This window comes from Coptis chinensis, unplaced genomic scaffold (genome assembly GCF_015680905.1).
Source record: "Coptis chinensis isolate HL-2020 unplaced genomic scaffold, ASM1568090v1 utg167_pilon_pilon, whole genome shotgun sequence".
Lineage (NCBI taxonomy): Eukaryota > Viridiplantae > Streptophyta > Magnoliopsida > Ranunculales > Ranunculaceae > Coptis > Coptis chinensis.
Window position 1 is genome coordinate 170,393 of NW_028238110.1, and position 27,596 is coordinate 197,988.

Consider the following 27,596-nt stretch of genomic DNA (forward strand, 5'->3'; position numbering starts at 1 on the left):
AAGGAGAAAGGTGTTCATCTTGCATTATAGGATTTTGTATAATTGCATTGTATTATAGCTTTTAGTCTTCATGAACTACAAAATTATTGTCATTATTTCTTATATATGCAATTCTTTTTAGGTATATTTTGCACTTCCTTCCTAATGGAAGTTTTACTGTGTCCGCTTTTTTTTACTTGGGCATAATATCAGCATAGATGCATCTCTCATGACAACAATTAGTTCGCGGATGAGTTTGGATATTGAAGCCCAATCTATAACTACAACTCAGTTAAAGGAGATGAAATGAAAATGCATCAAAGGTATTACTTTTTCCATGTCCTAGCTATTCCAGTACAATGTAAGCAGTCATTCAATAAACATTATAGATCTTTGTTAAGCAATGTTTCATTCTATGTTTTCTGTTTGAGTAGGCAAGGAAGCCATACACAATATCTAAACAGCAAGAAAGATGGACTGAGGAAGAGCATAAGAAGTTTCTCGAAGCTCTGAAACTGTATGGTCGAGCTTGGCGTCGAATAGAAGGTAGCATTTGATATGAGTTGATAATCTCTGGAAGCTTTGTTCCGCATCCATACCATCTCTCTAAATTGTTTTTCTTGACTTTGCAGAGCACGTGGGTACCAAAACTGTTGTTCAGATTCGAAGTCATGCTCAAAATATTTTCTCTAAGGTTTATTGCCCTTCTTACAGTACATGTTTCTACCATAGATATTTTAAGTAAGTTGATGTTCATGACCCAAAGGTGTATGAACATTTTTATATTAGGCATATATTTATGGGTGGTATATAGGAGTTCTCATTGCTCAGTTTGATGTTATTGATCCAGGTGGTCAGAGAATATGACATCACATAATGTGAACAATATCCATCTATTTCAGGTTAGCCGTCCAAGGTAAGATGTTTAAGATCAACGATCTTTATGCATTAATCCCTGCCTACTTTGGTTTACATAGGATTTGTGAGAATACATCATAATGGGTTCGATTTCAAAAGAGCATCTTTGGGTTCCAGTATCAGAAAAGGAAAACATATATGTGGGGAGATTATATAGAAGAACTTCCATCTACTAAAATACAGTATGACTAAAATATAGTAATAATAACATTAACTGCAAAAGTGCAAAATAATAAGTAGCAATGAATACCAATTGAAGTCAAGTTCTTAATATTTACAGGTGCGTGCAACTCCTGGTCACACACTAGGTTGTGTCACTTATGTTACAGGAGATGGGCCTGACCAACCTCAACCGAGGATGGCATTTACTGGTGATGCCTTACTCATTCGTGGATGTGGTAGAACAGATTTTCATGTGCTCTTTCTACGAATTCATAAAATATGTTAGTGTTATAAAGCAACAAGAGAAATCTTTATGCGAAACCAAAAATGTTAAAATTATATTATGTATCTATATTCTTCTAGGCGATTTGCCATGCCAGCTACTATCAGTGCACTTTTCTGCTACTCGGCTGCTAAGTGCCAACTGACTGAGCCAATGATCTTGATGTGTTGTCCGTCGAGGCAGACATTATTTCATCATGAAATGGGCCCATGCTTATCTTGCTTACCTGGGCAGTTATGCTTCCTGGAATATTGGTGGTAAACTGGTTGCTGCTATGTGATAAGTATTTCGGTTGTTCACCCATGAGTGAACTTTGGAGTGGCGCTTCGAAAGGGAGTAGTAAAAGGCCCAAGACTCGATTTGGAGGCCCGTTGCCAATACTAGTCCAAATCTATCGACCTCGAAAATCTCGTAAAGTCGTAATATATAGAATATATCATATTTGGAGCGATTTTGTAATACGGTAATCTAATCATCAAAAATAACGTTATTATTGGCCTTTATCTCTATACTATATGATAGCCGCCGGGTTTTGAGGAACCCACCCTCCCCCATCGAGTAGGTAAATTGAAATCTCTCTATTTACTCAATTTATAAACACTTCCCTCACAAAAATTAGAACTCTCCTTTATTAATAATTTAGAACTCCTATTCCTTTATTAATAATTTAGAACAACCCCCTTTTATATAATTTAGAAAAAAAAATTATATAATTACTTTAATATCCTTAAATAATATAATTTTCTCCCCTATATAATTTTTAGAATCCCCAAACCATACTTTTTTACGGTTTAATAATTTAGGAAAAAAAAAAAAAACACGGTTTCATCTATTAGAATCCCTAATTTGTCATCCCTAATTTAATATCACTTAAATAATATAATTATATAAAACGTGACTCCCCCTATATAATTACAATTAGAATCCCCAAAAACCATACTAATTATCGATCTCTAATGACGGTTTCAAGAATTTGAGGAAAAAATAAAAAACCTCGCGTACCACGGTTTGCATACTTGTTATATGAAAGTGGCAATCCTCGTATCCTATCGCTATCGTATCCTATGGCCATCAGCTACACAGTCACGCACACGTACGGAAAAACCAATAAAACCAGCTAACTCCGAAACAAAAGTGACGAAATCACCGACAACAATAAACGGAACAACCGAAGCTCAAATAACAACTATTATCACATACCACTCCTTAAATTACATTTGTTTCTATGCAAATGATTCGTTTCTCTCTCTTAACCACTTGCAATGCCAATCTTTTTTCTTCTTCTTTAAAAAAACTATCAAATTCAAGACCAAGTCTTAAAACACAAATGGGTGATTACACTACTGTTTCTGTACCATCTTCAAAGCTTTTGTTTCGTCAGTTGTTTGAGAAGGAGTCTTCTACTAATACTTATCTTCTCGCTGATGTTACTCACCCTCAAAAACCAGCTTTGGTAAGCTTTGATGCATTAATGTGATATGGGAATGTTGTTTCTTTGTTATGTATCATAAACTAGTAAAATAATTGATATTCAATGATGATTTTAATGAGGTGGGGCAATTCTGATACATTGGATTATGTATTATGTATAGAAGTTGTTAAGTGACAAAGTTTGGATATAGTGATTATTTGATGAGTTTGTTTTATTAGAATGTTGATAATTAGTTAACTACTTAATTAGCCTAAGCACTCAAGGCGCCTTAAAGTTTTGGATAATATGATAATTTGATGAATGGACGATTCAGGTAATTTGGATCATTTCGAGGAAAGAAATTATTTTAAGTACTATGTTAGATGGGCACTCAAGGCGCCAATTTTAGTGAAAGCCATTTCCACGGCGGCAGTTGGGAAGCCTAGTGCTTCACCTCGCCCTAACAACGTAGTTGTGAGCAAACTCTTTCCACAATTTGTGCCCATGGTTTTTTCTTGCTTTTGTTATATTTTTCGTAAGCTTTGAGTTTACTTATTACACCGTTGAGTAATTATTACTTGCACCTGTTTTGCCTTAAATGGTTTGTTGCTATGTGTCCTTCAAAATGATTTTATAATCTTGTTTTATAGTTTTCTTCAAGGATCAAAATATCGAATTCGGTGAATATATCGGTGTACCCAAAAACCGATATATATATTGGAAATATCGGATATATTCAGTTTTTTTGTGACCAGTCAAAATTATATTTTGTATGTCAATATATCGGAAATATCAACAATATATCGATCAAAGTCAACAATTTATATCGTATATATCGGTCAATATATATCGTTATATCGGAAATTCTGATATATATCGGGGAAAAAAAGATTTAATATGCGGTGGATATATATTAGATATGTCGATGTTGGTATACCAAAAAAACGATATATATATCGGTGATATTTTGTTCCTTGGTTTTCTTCACATATCGCTGCAACAAGTTTTGTTTGGGACTTTAATTTGAACCCTTTGCGATGAGTTTCATAGGAAATTTTGTTGATTTGCATTTTCTAGAATTGAGCATTAGTTTTCTTCATTGATCAACTTATTTGGGGAACATACTAACGGAAATTTCTGTAGTTGGTTGACCCGGTTGACAAGACAGCAGACAGAGACATCTCCATCATAAAAGAATTAGGATTGACGCTTATTTACGCTATAAACACTCACGTCCATGCTGATCATGTCACTGGAACTGGTGTTATAAAGGTTTCTAGCTTCCTCTGCTTCCCTTTTTTTTATACTCTTCTTGTATTGGATGATGTTGTATATCTTGTTTAAGGTTTTCTTAATATAATAAGTCTTTTTTGTTATCGAATGTTTTAACACTTCAACGATGGCACATTCTGGGTACATGTTATGACCTATTTTTTCTCCACTGGTTGTGACTTGTTCCTGCAGAACAAGGTTCCAGAAGTTAAATCTATTATTTCAAAAGCTAGCAATTCAAAAGCTGATCTTTTCGTTGAACATGGTGATAAAATACATTTCGGCAATCTGTTCCTTGAGGTAAGGGTATCATTTCCCGTATGGTTTGGTTTTCTATGTGTATCATAATATGATCTTGAAGATTTGAGAAATTAAATGGCATGAACTTGAAAATCGGCTTCCAGGTCCTATTGTGGAAGCATTTATGTTAAACATGTATTTTTCACTGATGTTCTGTCTATCGATGGCTTAACATCATGAGGAAGACAAAGAGTCGCATCATTATTGTCCTTTATGCTAATTAGTGGGTTCATAATTGTCATATCTTTTGTCAAAGACTACATACATACGTTTTCTTTCGTCCTTCATCCACACTATTTTTGAACTCTTAATGGTTTCTACTTCCACAATATGCTCCTCAAATGCCACTTCTTCTAATACTAGAACTCCAAAATATATGAATGACGAATTGTTCCCGACCTTCTCTTGCATATGCTTAACAGTTGCGTATTCTACACTTTCATTCCAGTTGTTGCATATTAGTATAAAACACGAGTTATGACATAGTTTACGAAATGGCGAAGTTTTAGAAAATGTCGTGTCAGTTTTAGGGTTCTTAGGAATAAACATAAATAAATAGTTAATGTCGTTACTAAATTTACTGTCTGGATAGAGAAAAATGAGAAGATAATTGTTCTCTAATTCTATGTGTTCTTTTATTAGAACTATAGATATTATTCTTAGGAATAAACATATAGGGGGAAGAGGCAGAACTCATCACTATCATCCAGGAAGTATCACATTTTATCTTTTCATGCAATGCAAGACCGTACACTCCGTTAGTACATAATACACTTTGAAGACTGCATCTGAGCCATTGCACCTCTAAGAGTGGTCTTTTTTGTCGGGATCCTTTGCACATTTTAAAGTTTAGCAGTGATTGGTCTAATTGTATGCGTTCATAGGTCAACGGGTTTCCTGCACACTAAATACTTGTGAAGAGTTATGCATAGAGTCGTGTGATGTGACTCTTTAGAGTTTAGTCAACTAGACTAGTATTAACAGGCCGGGGACACCTCAAATAGGTTAATGTTCATAGGCCTCCATACTGTTGAGAAAGAAGACGTTATGCTATCTATCTCTTCTTATCATTATGAAATAGCGCTAGCCACCGTAATGATTATACTAACAGTGTAATAATAACATTAACTGCAAAAGTGCAAAATAATAAGTAGCAATGAATACCAACTGAAGTCAAGTTCTTAATATTTACAGGTGCGTGCAACTCCTGGTCACACACTAGGTTGTGTCACTTATGTTACAGGAGATGGGCCTGACCAACCTCAACCGAGGATGGCATTTACTGGTGATGCCTTACTCATTCGTGGATGTGGTAGAACAGATTTTCAGGTGCTTTTTCTGCGAATTCAGAAAATATGTTAGTGTTATAAAAGCAACAAGAGAAATCTTTCTGCGAAACCAAAAAATGTTAAAATTATATTATGTATCTATATTCTTCTAGGCGATTTGCCATGCCAGCTACTATCAATGCACTTTTCTGCCTAAATCTACTAGATAGAAGCCGTTTCTGTCTCTACTACTACTCTCAGGCGGAAACAGGATATTAGTATTTGTTGTTTATGTAATGGAGAGAATAGGTGCATCTGAACCTAATAACGATGGTTCCGTGAATTGATAAATTTGTGCTCTCTTTTCAGGGTATTTACTAGGGAGGGGAACTTTAAGAAAAATACTTTGAGAACAAAACATACAAATAGGAGACTTGAATAATCCTTTGATACTTATAGCCCAAGTATTTTGATGGTCTACTGAAGTTTTATGTAATGTCATTATTCTGGTTGGATATGAGAGCTTAGCTTTTTGCAAACTGAAAACTAAGCTGACACCGTCTCTCAATTGTATACACAGGGAGGAAGTTCACTTCAGCTTTATAATTCAGTGCATTCACAGGTAAGGACATGAAATGTGAGAGTAGAATTGTAATTTGTATTGGATTAAGGAAACTCGGATCTCATGTCGGATATATGGAATTGTGATCACAGATATCCTTTTTATTGTCTTATTTTGCTTATGTTGTCAGATATTCACACTGCCCAAGGACACATTTGTCTATCCTGCTCATGACTACAAAGGATTCACTGTAAGAAAATTGCTTACCTATTATGTCTATGTTGCTGTATAATACCCACCGCTTCTGATACCAGACCTTTCTTGAATTTCAGGTTAGCACCGTAGGAGAGGAGATGCTCTTTAATCCTCGTCTAACAAAGGATGAGGTACCCTCTGGCCTTAAAAGTCTCCCTTCTTGTTAAACAGCTCACCTACGTAGGGAACATAGCAACATCAATTTTAAAAATCTTACTTATCAAAATTAACTAAATAAATTAAAAGCTCCCTATATATATATATTTCAGCTGCACGGTCAGGATGTTTTTGTCCAAACATGTTTTATTTGTTAGATTCATGTCATCTGCTTCAAGCAAGGACTCACTGTAACGGTTTGCTGTTAATGGGATGTCCTCTAGCTGCCTAGATGTCGATGGACATGGAATAAGTATATTCTGAGGTGCTTAAATAACAAAGTTTAGTATTTCTTTTTGAGCCTCAAAACCTTTTCAAAATACATAATAGAACTTGTGAAGATTTATTTATTTTGTAAGAAGTCATTTCTCCACAACTGACATGGTGCTTGTTTCTTCTATAAATTTTTGGCAGGATACATTCAAGAGCATCATGGAAAGTAAGTGTAGTAGCATTTGAACTCGATTAGGCATATTTGAAACTTCACATTGAAAACTTGGAATTGTGATTATGCTCTATACAACTACTGATGATTTTGAAACTTTTTGTCTTAACAGATTTAAATCTACCATACCCGAAGATGATAGATGTCGCAGTCCCAGCAAATATGGTTTGTGGTTTGCAAGATGTAACTAAAAAATCTTGTGAACCTCTGGCAACCTAGGTGTACACAATAAGTATAACAAAGCAAGGTTTTCTTCTGAAAGTGGTGAATAAATAACCTGTTGAAAATGTATTCTGTGTGGTGTACATGTAGCTATATCCCATCATACTTGCCTTTTTTTCTTTTTCTTTTTCTTTTTCTTGTTGTAAGCTCAGACGACGCTGTTAGTTTGGTAACATAGGGTTTCCTGAGGCCTCCAGAAGATTTTATAATTGGGCAGGAATTTTTTCTCTTTCATAGCATGTTATAATATTTTTTTAGCATTGCTCTGAGAATTATGCTCTTTATCAGTTTGATTTTTACACATTTTAGAAACTATGAATTGAGTGCTCATATACTATGTGTCGTCGGTGCACTGTGTCCATATCATCATTCCTGTTTCAATTGCAGCAATAGGTAAAATCCATTCAAGAGACGGTGTTGTTTTAAAAAAATCATTCTTGTCTCTTGAATGGATTTTTTAATATTTTAAAAAATTTTGTCATTCTCATCCTCATCTTCATCATTCTTGTTGTTGTTGTTGTTGTTGTTGTAAATCGTCTGTCTAGATTCATATAATGATAGTGAGAGGTCCCTCAATAGCGTTATACACGAGGATCACAGTGGGCAACTTTTTTAAGTGATTGCTTCTTAAAGTTCCTCTTATCTTAAGTTAATTATCAGTTTATAGGTTAGGCAAGTAAAGAATACAAGTACGATGGATCGTTTCAGTTGACTCTGTGATTTGAATTAGTATTTCCTTCTGTCTATTATACGGACCGACACTTTTATTTTTGCGAAAGTAGTTATACAACAGCTTCCTACCTATAGAAATTTCATATAAGGACTTAAATTTGGATCAACGTTAGTAACAGAATGATGAAAAGAGTAGAGAGTTCAAGGTGCTTATAAAAAATAAAATCTTATATCTTCTCAACAGTCAACAACTTCTGAATTAGAGGGACATCCGTGTATTGGCAATGGAATAGTAAACAATAACCTGTTGATTGCATTTCTCATGGTAAACCCCAAAGAAGTGTAATTGTAAGTCTTTCTTCTTTCTCTCACTCTCTCCCTCCTTGGCCCTGACAGTAAGTTCTGTATCTAGATTGGCACCTTTTGGATTGGTAGAATAATAATTAACTTGTTTTACTTTCCCCCATGCGCCCTGGTTAAGGATTGGAAAAAAGGTTTCTTAGGTAGGAAAGTATTGAACATGAGGTTGTTCTCGAATGATAAGACTGGCAAAGCATGGGATCAAAATGTAAGTCTCTCTGTGTGTATTAATTTTATTTATTTGTAATCATTGAATAGGTAGAAACTCAATGCACCCACCCATTGGTTGTATGTTGCAATGAGTTCTTAGTTTCTTATTCACTTTGCAGGTTATGCAGAGAGATTATGGAGTTTTATTGGGTAATTCAATTGATTAGTGCACCTTTTTTTCGAGAGTACAAAAATTTTAATAAATAAATGAATTGAATAATGATACTAATAATGGACTAATGGTAATGTGGTGTTTGTTTCTCCAGTGAGTCAGTTCACATTGTTGGAGTTCTGAAGGGTAATAAGCCAGATTTTCATGTTGCTATGCCGCCTCAGAAAGCAAAGCCTTTCTATGAGTCATTAGTTGAAAAGTTCCGCCAATCCTATAATCCAGATTCGATAAAAGGTACGATCAATCAGTAATGTCGTTCATGCATTCTGTTCTTCATGTTTGTTTCCATACGTCTTTCACTTCTCTGTAGTTTTTGAAACTTTCACTGTTTATCTTTCTACTGAGTTAGTCCGAGTAAAAAATAAAATGTTAGTCTGAGTAGAGCCATAGAAGGTGGGTTCATTTCTAGAATCAAGATACTTGACCTGAATATGTATATAGTTTACTGAACTTCGTTTTATCGCTTTATTGTGATAGCAACCCAAATTTTTGTTTGGGTTTGACAGTGAAACAAGTCATGCATAATTTCTCAAGGGTGTATGTCCCCGTAGTTGTTGTGTTCTTTTCCAACTTGTCTTCGTAAAAACAGACATACTGCATTTCTGAAGCGATTCAGATTTCAGAATACTCAGTTTCTAAATAAAGGAATGAAGTTCTTTTAGTACCACTAAATTGAATATGGTCTCTAGTATTATATATTCAGACTAACCTTTCTTGATCACATTTCAATGAGGAGTTCAGAACAAGTGTCTTTGTGATGAATTTGCATGTTACAATGGTTCACATGCATTCCTTAGGAACTACAAATAATTCCAGCACAGAAGCACATGTAGTTACAAATAATTCCAAGTGAAGAGGGGGTAGGAGGGTTATTGGGATAAGAGGGAGAAAAGGGATGAGACTAAGGTCAGTAAATCTTAAAGATGACTTCCTTTGTCATTAAAGAAGAACAAAAGACAAGAGAAGTTAGTTGTGGCAGGTGCTGACTAGCAAAGTCGGTAAAACCTTTAGGTGATGATACCAGAGGTCTGGGGCTCGAACCACACCAGCATCAAAGAGTTACTGATCTCATTTAAAACAGGCTTACCAATCAAAAAAAAAAAAAAGGTTAGTTGTGGAAGTGAGTGCAAGGGTTAAACGGTGCAACTTAACCAAAGGATGTGTAGTTGGTGATTCGGACAAGATGTAGATATGCTGTAGGAGTGATATAGGGGAATGGTTGAAAGGAAAGCATCCGTCCCGACAAGGACGGCCATCATTTATTCCTGAGCTCACAAAGCGTGATAAAACAATGTGCAGAGAAGGTCTTCTGCTACTGTGGGGGAGGGAAGATGGGGGGTGACCTATTTAAGAAAGAAAGAGGCTTCAGGGTAGGGTGATAGGGACTTTCTGTTGCAAGATGCTTCTTTGATTTTTCCCTGGTGTCTCAACTTTTATCCAAACAAACATAACTCAATTTTTAGCTTGTTTATACTTGATAAATTTCGTGTCTCTACATAGTAAAACACAGTTCATCATCAACATGCACATTTAAAACTTCTTTTAGGTCTCTTATGGCCAATGGACTCTGAGACCAAATTATACATGCATGTGTTGAGTTACTTCAGCAACCGTAATATCAACCAAAGAAAAGAAAAAGTTAAGCAACCTAACTGTTAATTATACAAGTTTGTTTCTGCTGTGCTTTTCTGATTTGCTCATTATATATCCAATCATATTGAAACGAGTGGCAGGTCTTGATTTTTATTATTTGGTGCTTCAAAATTATAGTTTATAACTCTTTATTTATGTGTTACATTACTTGCAGATGGTGTATTCGGGGCAATGATGAAGGTAAGGACCTAAAAAGATAATAAAATAAGTTTCCGTTCAGAGAGTAACAACGGACTAATTTATTTTATTTTATTGTGGATGCTCAAGGTTAACTTGGTTAACGATGGCCCGGTAACAATGCAGCTTGATTCATCACAACCATCTAAGTGAGTGTCAGGGCTTTGTTATTTGATTAATTAGAGGTTGTAAGGTTAGTACTCTATCTGTCAACCGTTCAACCATTTTAACCCAAACATGTTCAGGAACAAAAGTGATTTACCAGTTTGTGAACCAGAGTTATGACGTCTGGCTTGAAAGAGATTGTTACACCATTTTATCTATCAATCTGAATCAATGATTTGGTAATACCCTTTGTAATTAATATGAGGTCGATTCATTTCAGTTGACATTTTCAACTTGGATTGGGGATCATATTAGAGCGGTTTTTCCTTTTACTGGATCATAGGCACTTACTTTTTATTTTTATTTGTAATTAACCAACACCTCCTAGTTATTGTTTTTCCTAGTAAGGAAGCTGCAAACCTTTCTTTCACACTTTCCGGTAAATTATTCTTACTCCCCCTAATCTTTACTTCTCCATCTCTCTTTGTTGTTTCTAGCTCATTACCTTTCTTAGTTATTGGTATAGAAAGTTGGAAAATGATAGTGTCAAGCTTCGTTGACACAAAGCAAAGATAAGTCAAGTATAAAAGATGACGAGTAGATATTTTGCTTTTTCTGCTTTTTTAGCCTGTGCTGGTTTACTTCGCAAATCATCTGTAAGTTTTTTCTTGTTATAATTCGAACTAAACAGAGGGTGATTGAGGTGCTTGGCAGGTGTTTACACCGCCGAAGTTCCTTCTGAAATGGATGCAAATGAGGAAAAGTCTTTGCAGTTTTAAAATGACAACAAAGTCTTAAGGCCCAACTGAATTTGATCCCTTTGGTAGGTATATTACTATATCAGCAATGGATGTCATGTAACGACCTACCTAACCCTTGATCTGCTCCTGTTCATTCTGCCTTTCAAAACTTTTGCAAATCTGCAGCCAATAATGATACAATGACATACTAATTTGACACTTAACCGATCTACTAATGATAACCATTGATTTACCTCGTGTCTGTGTCCGTGAGTACTTAAATGCAAACATTGCCTTAGCAAAGGCTTGATAAGCAGAACTATAGAGTCAAATATGAGGCGACAAGCACGACCAAGCAACTTAAAACATATTAGATATTTGGATTTAGATAATGAGCTTATGATACACGGAATACATATGGTAATTTTGTTGATTTTCATTGCAACATGCCCCATGCAAATATGCAATCTGAAATTTCTACTTCACAGTATTTTTAGACAGTGCAAATGCTAATTTTACCACAAGTCCTTTCGAAGTCTGAACTACATTCGGAATTTTGAATGAAAACTGAAATGGATATGTTCCAAGTACACTCTTGAAAGAAGGCCGTCTGAAAACCTAGTCATTCTAGGATCCTAATACGCTGCATTGTTTGCAGTATTAAGAAGAAATCAGCAAATGGCAGTTTCTGTGGTAATTTTAAATACAAGTTTGCTTTTCTCTTGGAACCAATCGTGTGACAATTTTAATGAGAAACTGCATAATTCTTGTGTTTGGTTTAGCAATACATATATACAGAAAATGGTTTGATTTTATCAACGGCCAATGTCTACCAACTTTAAATTTGTTACTTCGCTGGGTTTCGTCTTAAAAAACGTGGGCGACCATTTTTCTGTGAGAAACTTCCGGTGGAAGTGGAAAAACAGTTTCTAAAGAGGTGAGAATACAAAAATTTGCCTGGTCATCGGAGAAGGTGGAACAGAAATTTGCCTGAGAAAAATCTTCTGCCTAAAACAATGGACAGGATCGAAATATTCTCAGTTTGGTATACTACTATGCTAGTGGCTGAATGTACATGGCCAGTGCTCTCTAGTAGCGTCTATTGCGACAATGCTTGTGGTGGGTAATCTGGTTTGCGAATTGAAGCTAATTGCAATATTAACATAACAGAAAATATGTCAACAAAAATCCAAAAGGCTTTACTGTTGCGGAGGTGGGTAATCTGGTTTGCGAATTGAAGCTAATTGCAATATTAACATAACAGAAAATATGTCAACAAAAATCCAAAAGGCTTTACTGTTGCGGAGCCCGAGAGGACAAATTTTTTTCTAAATATTGACATACAACTAATAGTTGATTTCTAGCTGCATGTACAGTGGTAGTGCTCTTTTTACAAATCCAGACAACATTAATTGCATTATACAACGTTCTTGAGGGCCCCGTGCTATACTTCCAAAATTTGGCACAAATTATCTGCAGGCAAAGATAAGGTTAAGGCTTAGGCGAATAAAAGTATAAAACTAAATATGGGTTAAGGATGCTGCCTTACGAATAACTTAGAACCAGTGGTGGTTTTCAACACTTTATGATTTCATCGAGACAATAGCAGTTGCAGTAAATATATCTTCTTTTCCTAGACACATTAGCTCCATATGCCTACAGCAATAATACATGAAATTGGTAACAGCGCAGATAACTGACTTTATAAAAGTAGTAAGATTAAGTTTGTAATTCTATTAAGAACCATATGTGCAATTTTCAAAAATACAAAAAAACGGAAAAGAAATAAAAGATCCAAATGAAATTAGTGATTATGTTTCAGTTGGAAAGACATGGTTTCCAGTTCTACTTGATAGACCACTTAACAAAGCATTATGTATCTGTATAAAAAATAAAGGTACTAAAGATAACCTGGCTGCTCTTAAGCTTTGCCCTGGTTTTATAGTAGAAGAGACTGATACCATCATTTGAACAATTTGTTACAAAATGACAAAGCTAGGTAAGAAAATGTAAAAATCAAAGACTATACAACCAATTTAAGTGTACAATAATTAGAACATGAAACTATTCGTTAGACTTACTTATCTACTTTTCGAAGATTATCAAAAGCGGCAATTATATCTTTGCAAGTTTGGAGAACAGAGCTGCCTCTAACATTTTCAAATGAATCAGCTACGCGCTCAATATGATGTTGTAGCTTTAAATAGGCCTAACAGAGAATAGTAGCAACAAGGATGTTGAACAAATACGAGTAAAGAATAAAAAGAAAGTTGATCAATTACCTAATATAAAAGGCTAAATCTATTTGTAAGTATAAAAACTGAGGAGTAGATTTAAAATACTTGTAAGTATGTCTATCACCACTAAAAGAGCAATTGTCTAATTGCTTGCCAATGACAAATAAACCATGTTATCTAAGTTATATGACACGGCAATACAGCTGATACAGAGAGGATATCTAATCTACACAAAAGAATTGAAGAATTTAACTCTATGGAACCGTTTTGAAGTATTCAGTTTGCTACTATACAGAACATGATAGTCAAGACATCTTTACATTTTTCTTGTTTCTCTTGAGCAGCATCATAACAAAGTGTTGACAAGAATTATTTTGAGCCATTCCATTCCATCCCAAAGCAACAATTTTATGGAAGTCATAGCCATCAACCTGTACAGCACGTGTTAAGTTATAGGTTGCTTGATCTGGCTCAGCATGGTTTGGTTGCTTGGCCCAAGGCCCAAAATTTCGATATCGGTTAATATATCGGTGTATCCAAAAACCGAGATATATCGGATATCTCGGTTTTTTTGGTGACCAGTCCAAAGTTTCTAAAATATCGGATATATCACCGATATATCTCGGATATCTCGTTGATATATCTCGGATATTTCGGATATTTCGGAAATTTCAATATTAAATTATTAACAATTGGTCAAAAAGTCAACTAATATATATCAATTATCTCGGAAATATCGATTATATCGGCGATATAAACTTTCATATCGGAAATTCCGATATATCTCGGAAAAAAAGGGATTCAATATTCGGTGGATATATGTCATAAATATCGATATCGGTGTACCAATTTACCGAGATATATCGGATATCTCGGCGATATTTTGGGCCATGGCTTAGCCACGTCAAAACGTTGACTGATGGTAAACTTACAAGATCATGGACTGGGAAGCTAAAAAGAGCAAATCGGTACTTTCATTCCGGTATTAGATATACACATCTTAACTAGTATTACCCCCTATTAGGGCAGGGATCGGATCGAGTCGGGTTCGGGTCGGATATGGCTATATCCGAATCCGAATAGTTTCATAATATCCGAACCCGACCAAATCCGACTAACCCGATCGGATAGCACTAAAAATTCAAAAAAAACACAAAAAATATATACGAACCCGAATTCGATAGATCCGAACCCAAACCCAACCCGAATAAGTAAACAGATATAAAAATCGACCCAAACCCAAACTATTCGGATTCGAGTCAAACCCGACTCGATTCCCTGCCCTACCCCCTACTAAATGAGCCAATTAGGATTTCCCCCCACTAGATGGGAAATTAGGATCTCCCCCCTAAATACACGGTAAACTTGGTTTGACTGTTAACTTTCAAATCAAACAACTGAAAATGACACAAATGCCCCCACCTAATTAAAATTGAACATTTTTTTTGAAAATAATGAGAGCATTTATGTTGTTTTAGTTGTTTGACTTGAAAGTTAACAATCAAATCAAGTTGACCGTGTGTTTAGGAGAAGACCCTAATTTCCAATCTAATGGGGGGAAATCCTAATTGGCTCATTTAGGGGGAGGGAGGTAACACTAGTTCACCATTTTTAGTAAGTATACGGGTTCTAGTCGTTTGTTCTCTAAAGTTAATTCATTAGAATAAACAAAAAAATATTACATTAATGCTTAAGTAGTTGGCCAGCAGCTAATTAAACAAGACCAAAACCCCACCTAAACTCTTAATACATTCATCCCACCAGGGAAGACCACACCACCCCACGCATAAAAGGTAAGCAAAAAGAACAATAAATATAGTACAATACAATAAATACAAAGAACCCCAAAGGCCATCCAAGTTAACAGCACCAGTACCCTATCATACCACCCGACAACAATTTTATCACCATGTAATCCAAGTTAAAGATATTAGGTATTAGCTTTGTACAGTTAATATATTGAAGAACATGTAGAGTCAACTTAGCTAAAGGACTAAAGAAGCAACAACTTATTACCTGAAAAGCATGTGCTAGAAGTAGTTGGGCTACGTCTGCTGATATTTTTGATAATGGCTTTGGTGCTTGTTTCACTTGAAAAGGACCTCAAGACATCAGTCAGTGTTGCATCCTCTGTGGACTCGCTTGATTTTCAAGTGTGAATGGATGGCTACAAGGAAAATAAAGAGTTTAAGTTCAAGATATCTTGATCCATGGCTCATAAGAATTATAATTTTTCCCGTCAACTACCAGTTTAAAATATCACGATTGCTCAAAGTAAGATGCAATACTTATGACATAACACAACAATAAACTGAAACTGAAACTACTGGTATTCTTAAACACTTGTGCATTGAATGAACTTTTATTTCCCCATAAGGGCATCTCCAATGGGGGGTGTAAAATTACACTTCCACCTAGGCTCCACGTAGATGCTATTAGGATTTTACACCTTTAGTTGTATACTATTGTATAGTCTATAAATATCCACACTCTATACTCCCCAATGGAGAAGTGTAAAAAAAAGTTAGATTTTAAACTCGAACGTCACTTAAAGTGACGTCCGAGTTAAAAAATTACTTTAGAATTAGAAAGGGACGTTACTTAAAGTGACAGTCCGAAAGTTTTTTTACTCAGACGTTTGTTCGAGTGTCGCTCGGACTTTTAATTAGCTGATAGCGAGAGGAGGAATTTCCCACTCTCTCTATCAACTTTTACAAATTAGTTTTTTTGATAGGGGTGTAAAATTTCCATTTCCCGTTTACACCCCCTGGAGATGCCATCAAGGCCTAATACACTAGTAAACTCTATTACAAACTCCCATTGGAAAGAGTTTTTTGACATCTGGGGTGTAAAATTTCCACTCTATACGTTTACACCGCCATTGGAGATGCCATTAAGGCCTTAACTACACTAATAAATACGAACACAATTAGGATAAGCTTTGGGCTTACCCAAGTTGCAAATATAGAACCGACCCGGACAGAAATTTAACCTTCAAATCAACGACGACCACCAAAGCAATTGCAGACCAACCCAAATAAAAACCGACCTAGCCTTCTGCTCTTCCATATCTCCTCTTTTATTCCCCGTAAGCTTTCCTGCCTTTTTAATCTATATATCTAATTTTATAGTAACTCGTGTTTTATAATTTTGTTTTGGAGTAGTACATTAATTTAAGGTTTATTTTCTCCTTCAAATTGAAACCACTCTTGCCTGATAATATTTTATTTTGGTTTAATTTTACTTAATGCTAATTATAAGATTGGGTGCTACACGATTTAAGTAATTAGGGATTTTTTTTGTTTGTTTGTTGGTTTAAATGTTTAATTAGGGTGTTTTCAGAGAGAGATGGAAGGAGCAAAAAACCAACGTTTCCCAAAGATAAAAATCCGAGAAATGAAAGACGACTACCTGAAATTCGAACTCCGCAAAACAGACGCGTCCATGACAAACGCTCTCCGTAGCGTAATGTTAGCGGAAGTCCCGACAATCGCAATCGACCTAGTCGAAATCGAAGTGAACTCAACTGTCACACCGTCTGGGTCTGATCCCATTAACTAGTGACCGTGCAATGGACATGCGTTTCTCACGTGACTGTGATGCTTGTGATGGGGACGGACAGTGTGAGTACTGTTCTGTCGAGTTTCAACTCTCTGTAAGATGTGATCAAGATCAGACTCAAGATGTTACCAGTGCTGATCTTCAAAGTACTGACCCTACTGTTGTCGCCACTCGTTCCAGCTCCTCTGGTTACGATGCTTCTGAAAATAGGTATTTTATCTACTGTTTTTACTCTTTTGTCCTGGCTAGTTATTATTATTACAGTTTGTTTCTAGGGGGATTATTATTGTGAAGTTGAGACGTGGACAAGAGTTGAGACTTTGAGCAATAGCAAGGAAAGGGATTGGGAAAGACCATGCCAAGTGGTCACCTGCTGCAACTGTCACTTTCATGTATGAACTGGAAATCCGTATCAATGAAGAATTAATGGAAAGTTTATCTCTTGAAGAGAAGAATGTCTGGATTGAGAGTAGTCCTACCAAAGTCTTTGGTATTGATCCTAATACCCACCAGGTTTGCCTTCAAATTTAACGACTTTGGATTATTGTATTTCCTTTTTCTTATGCATTTCTGTTTGTTATATACTTAGGAATTATTAAATTTCTCATTCATGTGACAAATAGGTGCATGCAAATGGTTCATCCAATTGTTGCTGTGCTTAAAAGTTTTTTTTTTTATGTCTGTGTCAGCGTTCATGTCTGATATGAAATGAACGATGAATAATCTGTAAGAGAATGGTGATAGATGGGCACTTAGGCTCACAAATCCTTAGTACTAATTATAAGGTTGGTTTATTTCTCTTTGCTATGTGATACATCACGGTGCTCTTAGTGCATTATACGGTCTTAGTGCCTAGTATGGTCATCAAACATCTTATCCATTAACTAGCCATATGGGATTTGGCACATGGACCTGTTCACTTTCCGTTCTACCAGAGGCATGTCTTGTTTGAATGTGTACTTTCCTGTGTGCATAAGAAAACTTAACAATTGTCTATGGAGGTACTTCTGAACTTCAATGGTTTCCAGGCTTTAACACGGCTATCAGCTGAAAATGCTCAAAATTTTACTAGTGGAGAAATAATGAAAGCTTTTTCTTATGGAGAGATGCAGTGAAGTTGTGTGCATTGTGTAAAACAACCAGATGAAATAATATACAAGCTGGTTCACTTGAATCAATATGTATATATGTTTATGTGCCATGCCGTGCCGTGCCGTGCTCTAACTATCACTTGTTTTTCGTGTTGCAGTAGTGTTTACTTCCTATTCTTTGGTGTCATAGTAGAGGGCTCTAATATTTGTTTTCAGGTCATGGTGGTTGATGCTGAGGCGTATACATATGATGAAGAAGTCATTAAGAAAGCAGAAGCAATGGGGAAACCAGGTCTTGTGGAGATAGAAGCCAAAGAGGACAGCTTTATCTTCACTGTTGAATCTACTGGTGCTATCAAAGCTTCTCAGCTGGTGATCAATGCAATAGACGTCCTGAAGCAAAAGTTAGATGCAGTTTGCTTGTCCGATGATACTGTGGAAGCTGATGATTAGTTCGGTGAACTGGGATCACATATGCGGGGAGGATAATCAGTTGGCGTGATTGGATTCACACACATATGGAGGCATGTTTTCTATTTTTGGGAATTTTGTTGTTAGGCAATACAACCATTTGATATGCTTGCTACATTAGCCACTAACGCACTCCATGTCCTAAGTTTCAGTTCTAGGCTTGAACTACTGAATGTAGATGTTGTTACTCCTAACTATTCTGACACGGTGCTTGGGCTCAAAATGAGTAGTTATCTTTTGGATGAATGCGCTCCTGCACATGTATTCTGCCTGTGTAAACTTCTGTTATATTTTGTAGTTAAACTGTTCAGGATTTCGGTCTTCTTTTTCATTTTCCCTATTGCCTAACCCCTCTTATTTGCCTTTCCCCATTTTCTTTATAGTCTTCCTTAAATATTAGGTGTCCTCTTTTTTGTTACATTAGTTCCATTTTATTTTGGAGTTCATTTACATCTTGTTGTTAAAATTTGTATATCATCATTATTCAGGCTTGTCACATGTGACTGCACTCTTATTTGTTCATTTGATATGGATGCTCCAAATTAAGGTTTAGAAAGAACATAAATAAGCACCCCTTTTTGCCAAAACATTTTTATTTTAATACTTTGGCTATACATCCCCGATTTAGATAACCTGAATTTCCATTTGGTTATGGGCTTCTAATAATAACATTAAGCTTCTGGAAATGCTGGTTGCTCTACCTTTCGTTGGCGGCCCTAGCTTTCTTAATTTTTTACTCAAGGGTATTGTGTAAGTATTTATGGTAATGGTCTTGTGTAGTTATTTTTTTTGGTGAGGGCCTTGTGGATTCTTAGGGTGGGGGGATATTTTCATCTTGATGATTGTGTTCTGCAACCTAGAGTTCAAATAATTTCTTAGAAGTAGCTGTTGAGTTCTGCGAGTGGATTGGTGGAGTTACTAAAAAAAACTAGTTGAGCCAACGTTAGTTTTGAGTAGATTATGAGTTTTTTTGCTGGACTCCCCATTATGGCCGCGTTATCAGATATCCTTTACAAGAATGACGTTCCTTTTTATACCACTATAGAAATTAAGTTTTCTCTAAAGTTCAGTGAATGTGGAACTATTGGATTTAATTTAGGGCCTGTTTGATAACTCATTTTCCCGCTGGCAAACCAATATTTTTCTACTTAAAAACCCATTTGCCACTGGTTGGTAGCATTTTAGGACCTTGCAAACTCTTTTGTGATTTGCCGGCAAATGAAGCACGTGGCCCAGTTTTCCCACTTGCGGAAAAATATATCCAAGCTGGGGGTGGATATATTTTGCCAGATGAAAATCGATCCACTTCCACCCTAATGTGGCAAATCCTTTGCTTTCTTCCCCTCTCTCTTTCAAGCACAGCAAGTGCGAGCTCTCTCTCTCTTTCTCTCTCAACCCCGCAAGTGAGCACTTTGACCCATTCAACTAACCCATTCAGTTTTTCAGTTTATTTTTTTTCTATTTCAACGAGTTAACTTGGATTTTGTATTTGAAACCAGATTTTGGGATTTCGTTCGTCTCTTTGTTCATTCTAATCAAGGTGAGTTATCATCGATTGGATGATAAGATGATGTTAACTTGTTTATTTCGATTGTTTGATTTCGACTTTAAGATGATTAATGGTTGGATGATATGTTCGAATGTATATATTTTCTTGCGTTGTGTGAATCTATATATTAACTGAAAATAACCAAGTACTACTTTTCTTTGATTGGACGCAACACCCTGACGACCTTAAGTACTAACTAAAGAGCATTAATACAAAGAAAATGTACCTGAAACCATATTGGCACTGGACGTGGGAGATGCACACATGTACGAGAAGAAGAGGAAGAGAATCAATGTTGTTGTTTAATTTTCATCACCATTCTTCCCTTGCGGCAAGGTTAATTAGCTTTGCAATGGAACTAATAATTTTTTATGGCTAGACATTATATATTGATTTTTCCTTCTAAAACAGCTACGGTTTTTATATTAAGACACTACTTACATGAAAAGAAACTTGACAATTTGTATTAAGTTTCCCTTTAGCAGCTTGATTTATAAAATTCTAAGGTTGCAATAAGTAAATGAAGGTATATAGGTTGAGGGCATACTAGCTATCTTCTTTCCTTCAGCAAAATAGAAACTACTATTAAAAAAAGTAATGGTTTTGTTTGGATTTGTTTCAATCCAATATGATGATGCTTTTGTTTGGATTTGCTGGGAATAAGAACAGGAAAACCTGCAGATTTAGAAACTTGGTTTGTATTTTTGTTGGTTATTCATTATGCGGTTTGTTGCGCTGACTTGTGTGGATTTATGAGTAGGAACCAGGTTTTGAGGTTCAAATAGAAGTTGTAGAGTTCTTACTCAGCTTTAATACCCAATTGGATTTGTTTCAATCCAATAAATGTAGGAAAAGATACAACTGTTTTAGTACAGGTACGTTAACTAGGATTTTCCAGTTCATGTTCTGTGTTTAGTCGACTTCTCTGAATTTGCTATGGCGGAATGTCGGAATCTGCTTTATTTGTCTTAATAGAAGTTGCAGAGTTTCGAGTGTAGTTTCATATTGCTTTTGTGCAGTTCCAAACCATAAAGGTGAGACCATTGGGAGGATGGTGGAGAAGTGCTTGCTAGAGTGGGGTATTGATAGTGTTTTGACTGTTACATGTGATAATGCAAGCTCGAACAACGTAGCCATTGATTGGTTGAAGAAAAAGACTAGTCATTGGAAAAATATAGTCGTAGAGCATGAATTTTTACAAGTTAGATGTTCGGCTCACATTTTAAATCTTATTGTTCGTGATGGCTTGAAAAAATTTGAGGAATCAATTGTTAAGATAAGGAATGCAATAAGATATGTGAGATCATCTCCATCTTGATGGACCACTTGGAAGAAGTGTGTGAAAGATGAAAAAATTGTGTGTGAGAAAAATGTATGCTTAGATGTGGCAACAAGGTGGAACTCGACATATGAGATGTTGGATGCGGGGGAAAAGTTTGAGAAAGCATTTGATAGGCTAGAGGATGAAGATGTTGGATATAGGAATTACTTCGTACCAATAGAGATTGAGAATGAAGATGATCTTGAGGATGAAGAAAGCACGAGAACTCCAACCACTAAGTGTAACATTGGGCCTCCGGATGTTAGGGATTGGAAGAGAGCTAGATTGTTTGTTCAATTTCTTCAAGTTTATTTTGAAACAACAAACAAAATTTATGGTTCTAACTATGTCACTTATGATCTTTTGTTTAATGAGTTTATCATTGTGAGGACAAGTTTGAAAGATTTATGTGATTCGGTTGATTTATCCTTATATGATATGGGTTTGAGGATGGTTGCAAAATTTGACAAGTATTGGAGCTCCGAAAAGATCAATCCGCTACTGTTGGTTTTATTGGTTCTTGATCCTCGCTTCAAATTGAAATATGTGAGTTTCAGTATGACGGGGTTGTATGGAACAACCACTGTTGACTCAATTAAAAAGAAGGTGAAGAACACACTAGTACGTTTGCATGGATAGTATGTTAGCAATGGAAAGGGCTCAAGCGCAGCACCACAACATGAAAGTGAACCTATTGTGTGTAGTGATCTGGTGATGAAATGGATGATGCATAACATGTAGGGAAGTTTAGGGAGTATGTCTGAGGTTGACAAGTATTTGACGTCGACTCTTGAAGAACAAAATATATAGAGGAATTGTTTGATATCTTGGGTTGGTGGAAAGCTAATGTCTCCAAGTATCCCATCCTTTCTCTGGCTAGTGATTTGATGGCCATTCCAGTGACTTCCGTTGCGTCGGAGTCGGCTTTTAGCACAGGAGGCCGTATAATTGACCCATTTCATAGCTCTTTGCGCCTAACACAGTTGAAGCCCTCATTTGCACTCAAAATTGGTTGCGGACTAGTGCGAAGCCAATTGATCTTCAAACAGTAATGCGAGAAATAGAGCAATATGACGCAATTGATTCAGGTAATATTCTGTGAAAATAAATAGTTTTTTGCACTCCTAACTATTAGTTATATGACTGTTTTATTCTTATTTCGATCGTCTCTGTAGAACTGTTCGAAGCGGTGATTTCGTCAGAGAGTAGGTCTGATTGAGGGTTTGAGTTGTCTCTTTTGACTTTTGGTAAATAAAACTCTCTGAAGTTTTTTATAACTTGTTTGCATTTGTGTATAATTGGAATTTGCTTTGGTCACTGATTATGGTTATTTAATTGTTTGAAAGTGATTATTTGGTGTAGAACTAAGGATGCAGCAGATTTTGGATCACCTTTGAAGCTTGTTGCTAACTTACTGGTGCAAAAATGCAAAGATTTCCCAATATGGCAGTTTTTGGAGTCATTGTTGGGATGGTTGCTGATTTACTACAGTGAATATGTGAAGATATAACAGTTTGACAGTTTTTGGGACCATGATTGGGGGATCATATGTAATAGTTTAGACTTTCTTTTGCATGTTTTTTTTGCTCATCTACTACTTTTGGGTGACTGGGGGATCATATGTAATAGTTTAATTAGACTTCTTTTGTATGTTTCTTTGACTCTGCTACATGTTGCCTTGTATAGCACTATAGCTCTTATAAGTGGACATGTTATTGCAATGCTTGAGGATTGTACAATTAGGTCATGTGATTTCGACACAGCAGACTTGTGTATTGCATTCACCTGAAAAGAGGATGGAACATATTTCTTCTGATACGGAAGTTCATCTTGCTTTGACACCTTTACAACTTCTTTTGTTTTTGGGTTTTCATAGAAGGATGAGTGTGACAGGTTCGTTATTGTGATTGGGAGTATATTCATTAAGGGTAATAGCTGTTTCAGATTTTTTTTAAATCCCATGTCCTAAAACATATTTGTGACTAGTTCGCTTTCTTCCTTTCACCCATTTACTCCTCTTTATCTACAAGTCAAACAACAGCAGGAAGTTGTTGAGGGGGGGGGGGGAGGGATGGGTGGGGTGTTATCATTTTGGAGCTTGTGATCCTACAAACTGTATTTTGCATATTGTCATTCACTTTTCTGTTAAATTGAAGATAAACATTTTCGCCCCTATATTAGTTTCAGTATGGATTCTATTGAACTGGTTTACTTGCTCATCCACATCCTGCAGGTGACCCAATCATGCAATCCAATTTGGGGTTTCACACTTTTCTTTTAAGAAATGTCCTATTTCTTTTCCAAGTTGGTTACTGCTTTATTTTTTACTGTGATTTTGCAGAAGGTGTCTCAATTAATGAACCGTTCAACACGTCTAAATGAAGCTTTTTCGGTTGTGAGGAATGTCCCTATGATTCGGCCTTTGCTGCCCGCTCCAGGTCCATGGCCTATTTTGAACTTGAGATAATTCTCCCGGTACCTCTAGAGTGGGAAAACAGATAGATGTTCCGTGTGTTGGCTTGGTAGTAAGGTGGCTTTTTTCGATGTTGTACTTTGTGTTTGAAGGTTGTAAATAACTTTCATGCTTCTTGCCACTCATGTATATTTGTGTTTGTACTAGAATTTAAATTGTGTCTATATATATTTGTTGAACCGCTAGTCTGCTACATACCAAGCTTTGAAGGAGTCCGTATTATTGTTGAACAGCAAAATGGTCCTCATCTCTCTCTCTTGTTCAGAGTCAAAAGATGGAATGCGTAGTTGATTTCATCAGTATATATGGACATAATCACTATGAAAAAAGAAAAAACTGAAGTTCATCACGTTGAGATATAACAGGCTAGAATTTTCAGAACTGCTTGAATTTTGTGAGCATGGTACTGGACTGATGGTGCTCAACTCATCCTCAACAAAAGCAAGCCACTTCTGAACTTGTTCTCAGGCCTATAGAACAAGTTTAGAATGTTTACATCACAAGTCTTAACCAAATATTGGGCTTGGTGCAAATCAGGCCTTACGTTGGTAAATAAGTATTTTTAAACCGAACCGAATTTACTGTTCGGTCTGCACCAGGTTTTTGTTATCCATCGGTTTGTTGACGGTTCTTCACCAAAAACCGGACCGAACCGAACCGTGGACACCCCTACCCAAACTAGGGAGGAGCCAGGGTAATAAAATGGCAACGACAACACTTTGAACTCTTTTCCTCACAAACCCATTTTTCGCTCCACTCGGGAAACAATTGTAAGAAGTTTATATTTTATTATTATGATTATTATTATTATTATGATTTTGTTGTTGAGTTAATTGTTTAGTTGTATTAATGATTTGTGTAGAGATTTGAAGAATAGGATACAGTTTAATAATGTGGCTTTCAGAAGAACGGCTCCTCTTCGTTGCGCAATGGATATTGCGTCTTCTTCGCCTTTTGAGAGTAAGTAATTGAGGTTAAATACTGTTGTAATTTGTTTTCCATTTAGTTAGCTATCATTTAAGTAGTGATTCATGTGCTTTGGGGTCACTGTTGCACTTTCATTTAGCCGAGACGAAACACCAGCCCCTTGATTTGGTAAGGACCCATTGCATTTAACGCGGGATGAATAAATTATTTCTTGTCTCAGTGTAGGAAAGTTACATGCCCATGGAAAGTTTTACTGCACTTGAAAGACAAGTTGAATTTATAGATGATTAAGTATTTGTGCGCATGGGAAGCAAACTAAACACAGGAAATATAAGACGAGCAGCTGGATAATTTTCATGATAGAATTGGATTTCAAACACAGCCTACTTTGATTAACTCCGTAGTGTTTGACAAATCTTGGTGATTACTATAATCTCATCTACCGATGCTGGAAATGTTGGTCATTTCTTACTCAATATTCTTTTTTTCCCACTACTATCGTAACGACACAATTTAGAAGGACTATTTATTCTTCTTTTTTCCTGTGGTAGGAAGCATTCATAATGCAAACCCAAGTTTTGATGGCTAACCGCACTATTGCTGCTTTGGCGTCTAGACTCTAGAATATTTCAAATTTATATCGCAGAACTATTCATTTGATAGTGTGTCCTGTATAACTCATCAATCATCATGCCATGCAGACAACACACTTTCTTTCCCAGAACCACTTTTACGTTATCACGCAGATGGCTTTACTGTACTATGTATAGACGTATAGTAATATCATTTTGAGCAATTGTCTTTGATCTTCCTTACTGTTTGTGAAGGCTTGAAGTTGCTTTGTTTCCAGCTATACTACTCACACGCACAAACACATAGTTTTAATATTCTCCTAGATCTATGCCTTTTATCTTTTTGGGTCTTCTCTGCAGGGAACCTTCCAAAATTTCCACAGACGAAAGTGTGGGATCCAAAGAAGCGTCTTGGGATAAGCAAAGATGCTTCTGAAGATGAAATCTGGAGTTCACGCAATTTTCTTTTGCAACAATATGCGGGACATGAAAGAAGTGAAGAGTCTATTGAAGGTGCTTTCGAGAAAATTTTAATGAACAGCTACAAAGAACGGAAGAAAACAAAGTTCAACTTGAAAACTAGGTTGAAAAAGAGAGTAGAGGTGTCCCCATCTTGGATGAAAACCTTACTTGATTTTGTAGAACTTCCACCACCTGTAATAATCATTGAGAAGGTTGTTTCTCTTTGCATTCATGGGAGGCTGGAGTATCATGAATTCTGCTGATGGTGGGCCTGCATTTCAGGTTTGTTGATTTTTTTTATATTCTCGAGTGTTTGAGTTGAATTATAGACAAATTAACATAAATTGCACACCTGCCGTAGTTTAGCTCGGAGTTGAATATTCTTAAAAAACATTTATCCAAGATGTACTTGAAAAAGTGGTTTTTTCTAATTATCGTTGCATTCAACTGATTTCCATCCTATTATATTCGAAATTACTATTACTATGTTCCACACAAGGGCTTCTATTATCATCGAACTTAAGTGCCAAACTCCAAAAGGACCCTGTCTAGAAAATCATCTAGTCTTGAGTACATCGTTTGCACGTTGTACAGTTAAATGGAAACAAATTGGACAGATTGTTTACTTTATCTTCCTGGCTTTCTTATTGCAAACGGTTGGTACCGATAAAATATTTCAAATTGAAAGAAATACAGGACTCTTGATTTTGTTTTTTCTGTTGAGCCGTTGCCTCACATGTAATGTAATGGTACATAGATCTCTCATTGTTCTAGGAGATATTACTATTGTACTTTCGTTAACAACCTGTCCTGGCTTTTCATTTTAAGCACTGAGAGCCTTGGTTGAAATTGAGACATTTTTGCTTGTGTTTGTCACTAACTAGGCTTCTGTATAAATTGCTGGGTTACTTGTGCAGGTGGCAATCTCGTTGGCAGCGTGTATTTACTTCCTAAATGACAAGACCAAGAGTCTAGCTAGAGCATCCATTCTTGGGTATGTCTTTATTAGAAGATCAATCAAGTAGTGAACTACCAAAATAAGTACGAAACCATATGGAAAACTTATGTTTATGTGTTTTATGTATCGACTTGATGACAGATTTGGAGCACTAGTCGTTGGCTGGATATGCGGTTCGTTCCTAGTTCCATCGGTACTGTTGCAACCAACTTGGACACTTGAGCTCCTTACGTCGCTGGTAGCCTATGTGTTCTTATTTCTTTCGTGTACCTTCCTCAAGTGAAGTGATTGGATTCACTTTTATGTATGTGGGTTTATACACAAACAAGAATCATTGGTCATATTTTCTCAATGTAACTGTTAGGGGGGCGCGGCGGGGACAAGGCAAGGCACGGTGTAGAAACCACATTGCTTGGTGACTAATGAGGTGCATTTTAAGTATGCATATATCTATTATAAATTGTCTATAAGCGTCCGTGAATAATTGTCCAACGGTCTGGTTTTGATAAATTTTGTGTTTAAAAGGTCAAAAGTTCCTTCCAAATTTGCTCCTTGCTGTGTAAGTTTTTTTGTAGGATTTTAACCATACATAATCTTAGAAAAAGACACTTAAGGAAGCAGTTTAAATTTGTTGTCCTTTGTGCTAATCTGA

General features: G+C 36.1%; 1 protein-coding gene, 1 long non-coding RNA gene and 2 pseudogenes across 6 annotated transcripts; 3 read left to right on the forward strand and 1 right to left on the reverse strand.

Annotated features, from left to right (window-relative positions):
- The first annotated feature begins 2,261 nt into the window (after positions 1–2,261).
- LOC147473895 (persulfide dioxygenase ETHE1 homolog, mitochondrial-like) lies at positions 2,262–7,505 on the forward strand. Of its 3 annotated transcripts, XM_086586884.1 has the most exons (9): positions 2,262–2,795; positions 3,897–4,025; positions 4,218–4,325; positions 5,520–5,654; positions 6,174–6,215; positions 6,346–6,405; positions 6,488–6,541; positions 6,981–7,005; positions 7,124–7,505. In XM_086586884.1, exons 1-9 carry the CDS (start codon positions 2,568–2,570, stop codon positions 7,228–7,230), a joined length of 888 nt encoding a protein of 295 aa, XP_086443010.1. In that variant the 5' UTR covers positions 2,262–2,567; the 3' UTR covers positions 7,231–7,505. The 3 variants fall into 3 exon arrangements, with proteins under 3 accessions (XP_086443010.1, XP_086443012.1, XP_086443011.1); XM_086586886.1 differs by lacking the exon at positions 3,897–4,025 and having other exon boundaries at positions 2,409–2,795; XM_086586885.1 differs by lacking the exon at positions 5,520–5,654 and having other exon boundaries at positions 2,479–2,795.
- A 249-nt stretch (positions 7,506–7,754) lies between these two features.
- On the forward strand, positions 7,755–27,488 carry LOC147473896 (protein CHAPERONE-LIKE PROTEIN OF POR1, chloroplastic-like; annotated as a pseudogene). The gene is made up of 6 exons (XR_015210247.1): positions 7,755–8,473; positions 8,595–8,625; positions 8,742–8,881; positions 25,885–26,268; positions 26,904–26,980; positions 27,086–27,488. The product of XR_015210247.1 is annotated as a protein CHAPERONE-LIKE PROTEIN OF POR1, chloroplastic-like (transcript).
- Positions 12,593–15,739, reverse strand: LOC147473897 (uncharacterized). The gene is made up of 4 exons (XR_015210253.1): positions 15,576–15,739; positions 13,404–13,531; positions 12,872–12,978; positions 12,593–12,795 (listed from the first exon to the last, which is right to left on the reverse strand). It is a non-coding gene; the product is annotated as an uncharacterized LOC147473897 (long non-coding RNA).
- On the forward strand, positions 16,492–23,273 carry LOC147473898 (DNA-directed RNA polymerases II, IV and V subunit 3-like; annotated as a pseudogene). Its single transcript, XR_015210246.1, has 7 exons — positions 16,492–16,647; positions 16,902–17,330; positions 17,396–17,633; positions 18,428–20,085; positions 20,182–22,640; positions 22,728–22,799; positions 22,899–23,273. The product of XR_015210246.1 is annotated as a DNA-directed RNA polymerases II, IV and V subunit 3-like (transcript).
- Positions 27,489–27,596: the final 108 nt, after the last annotated feature.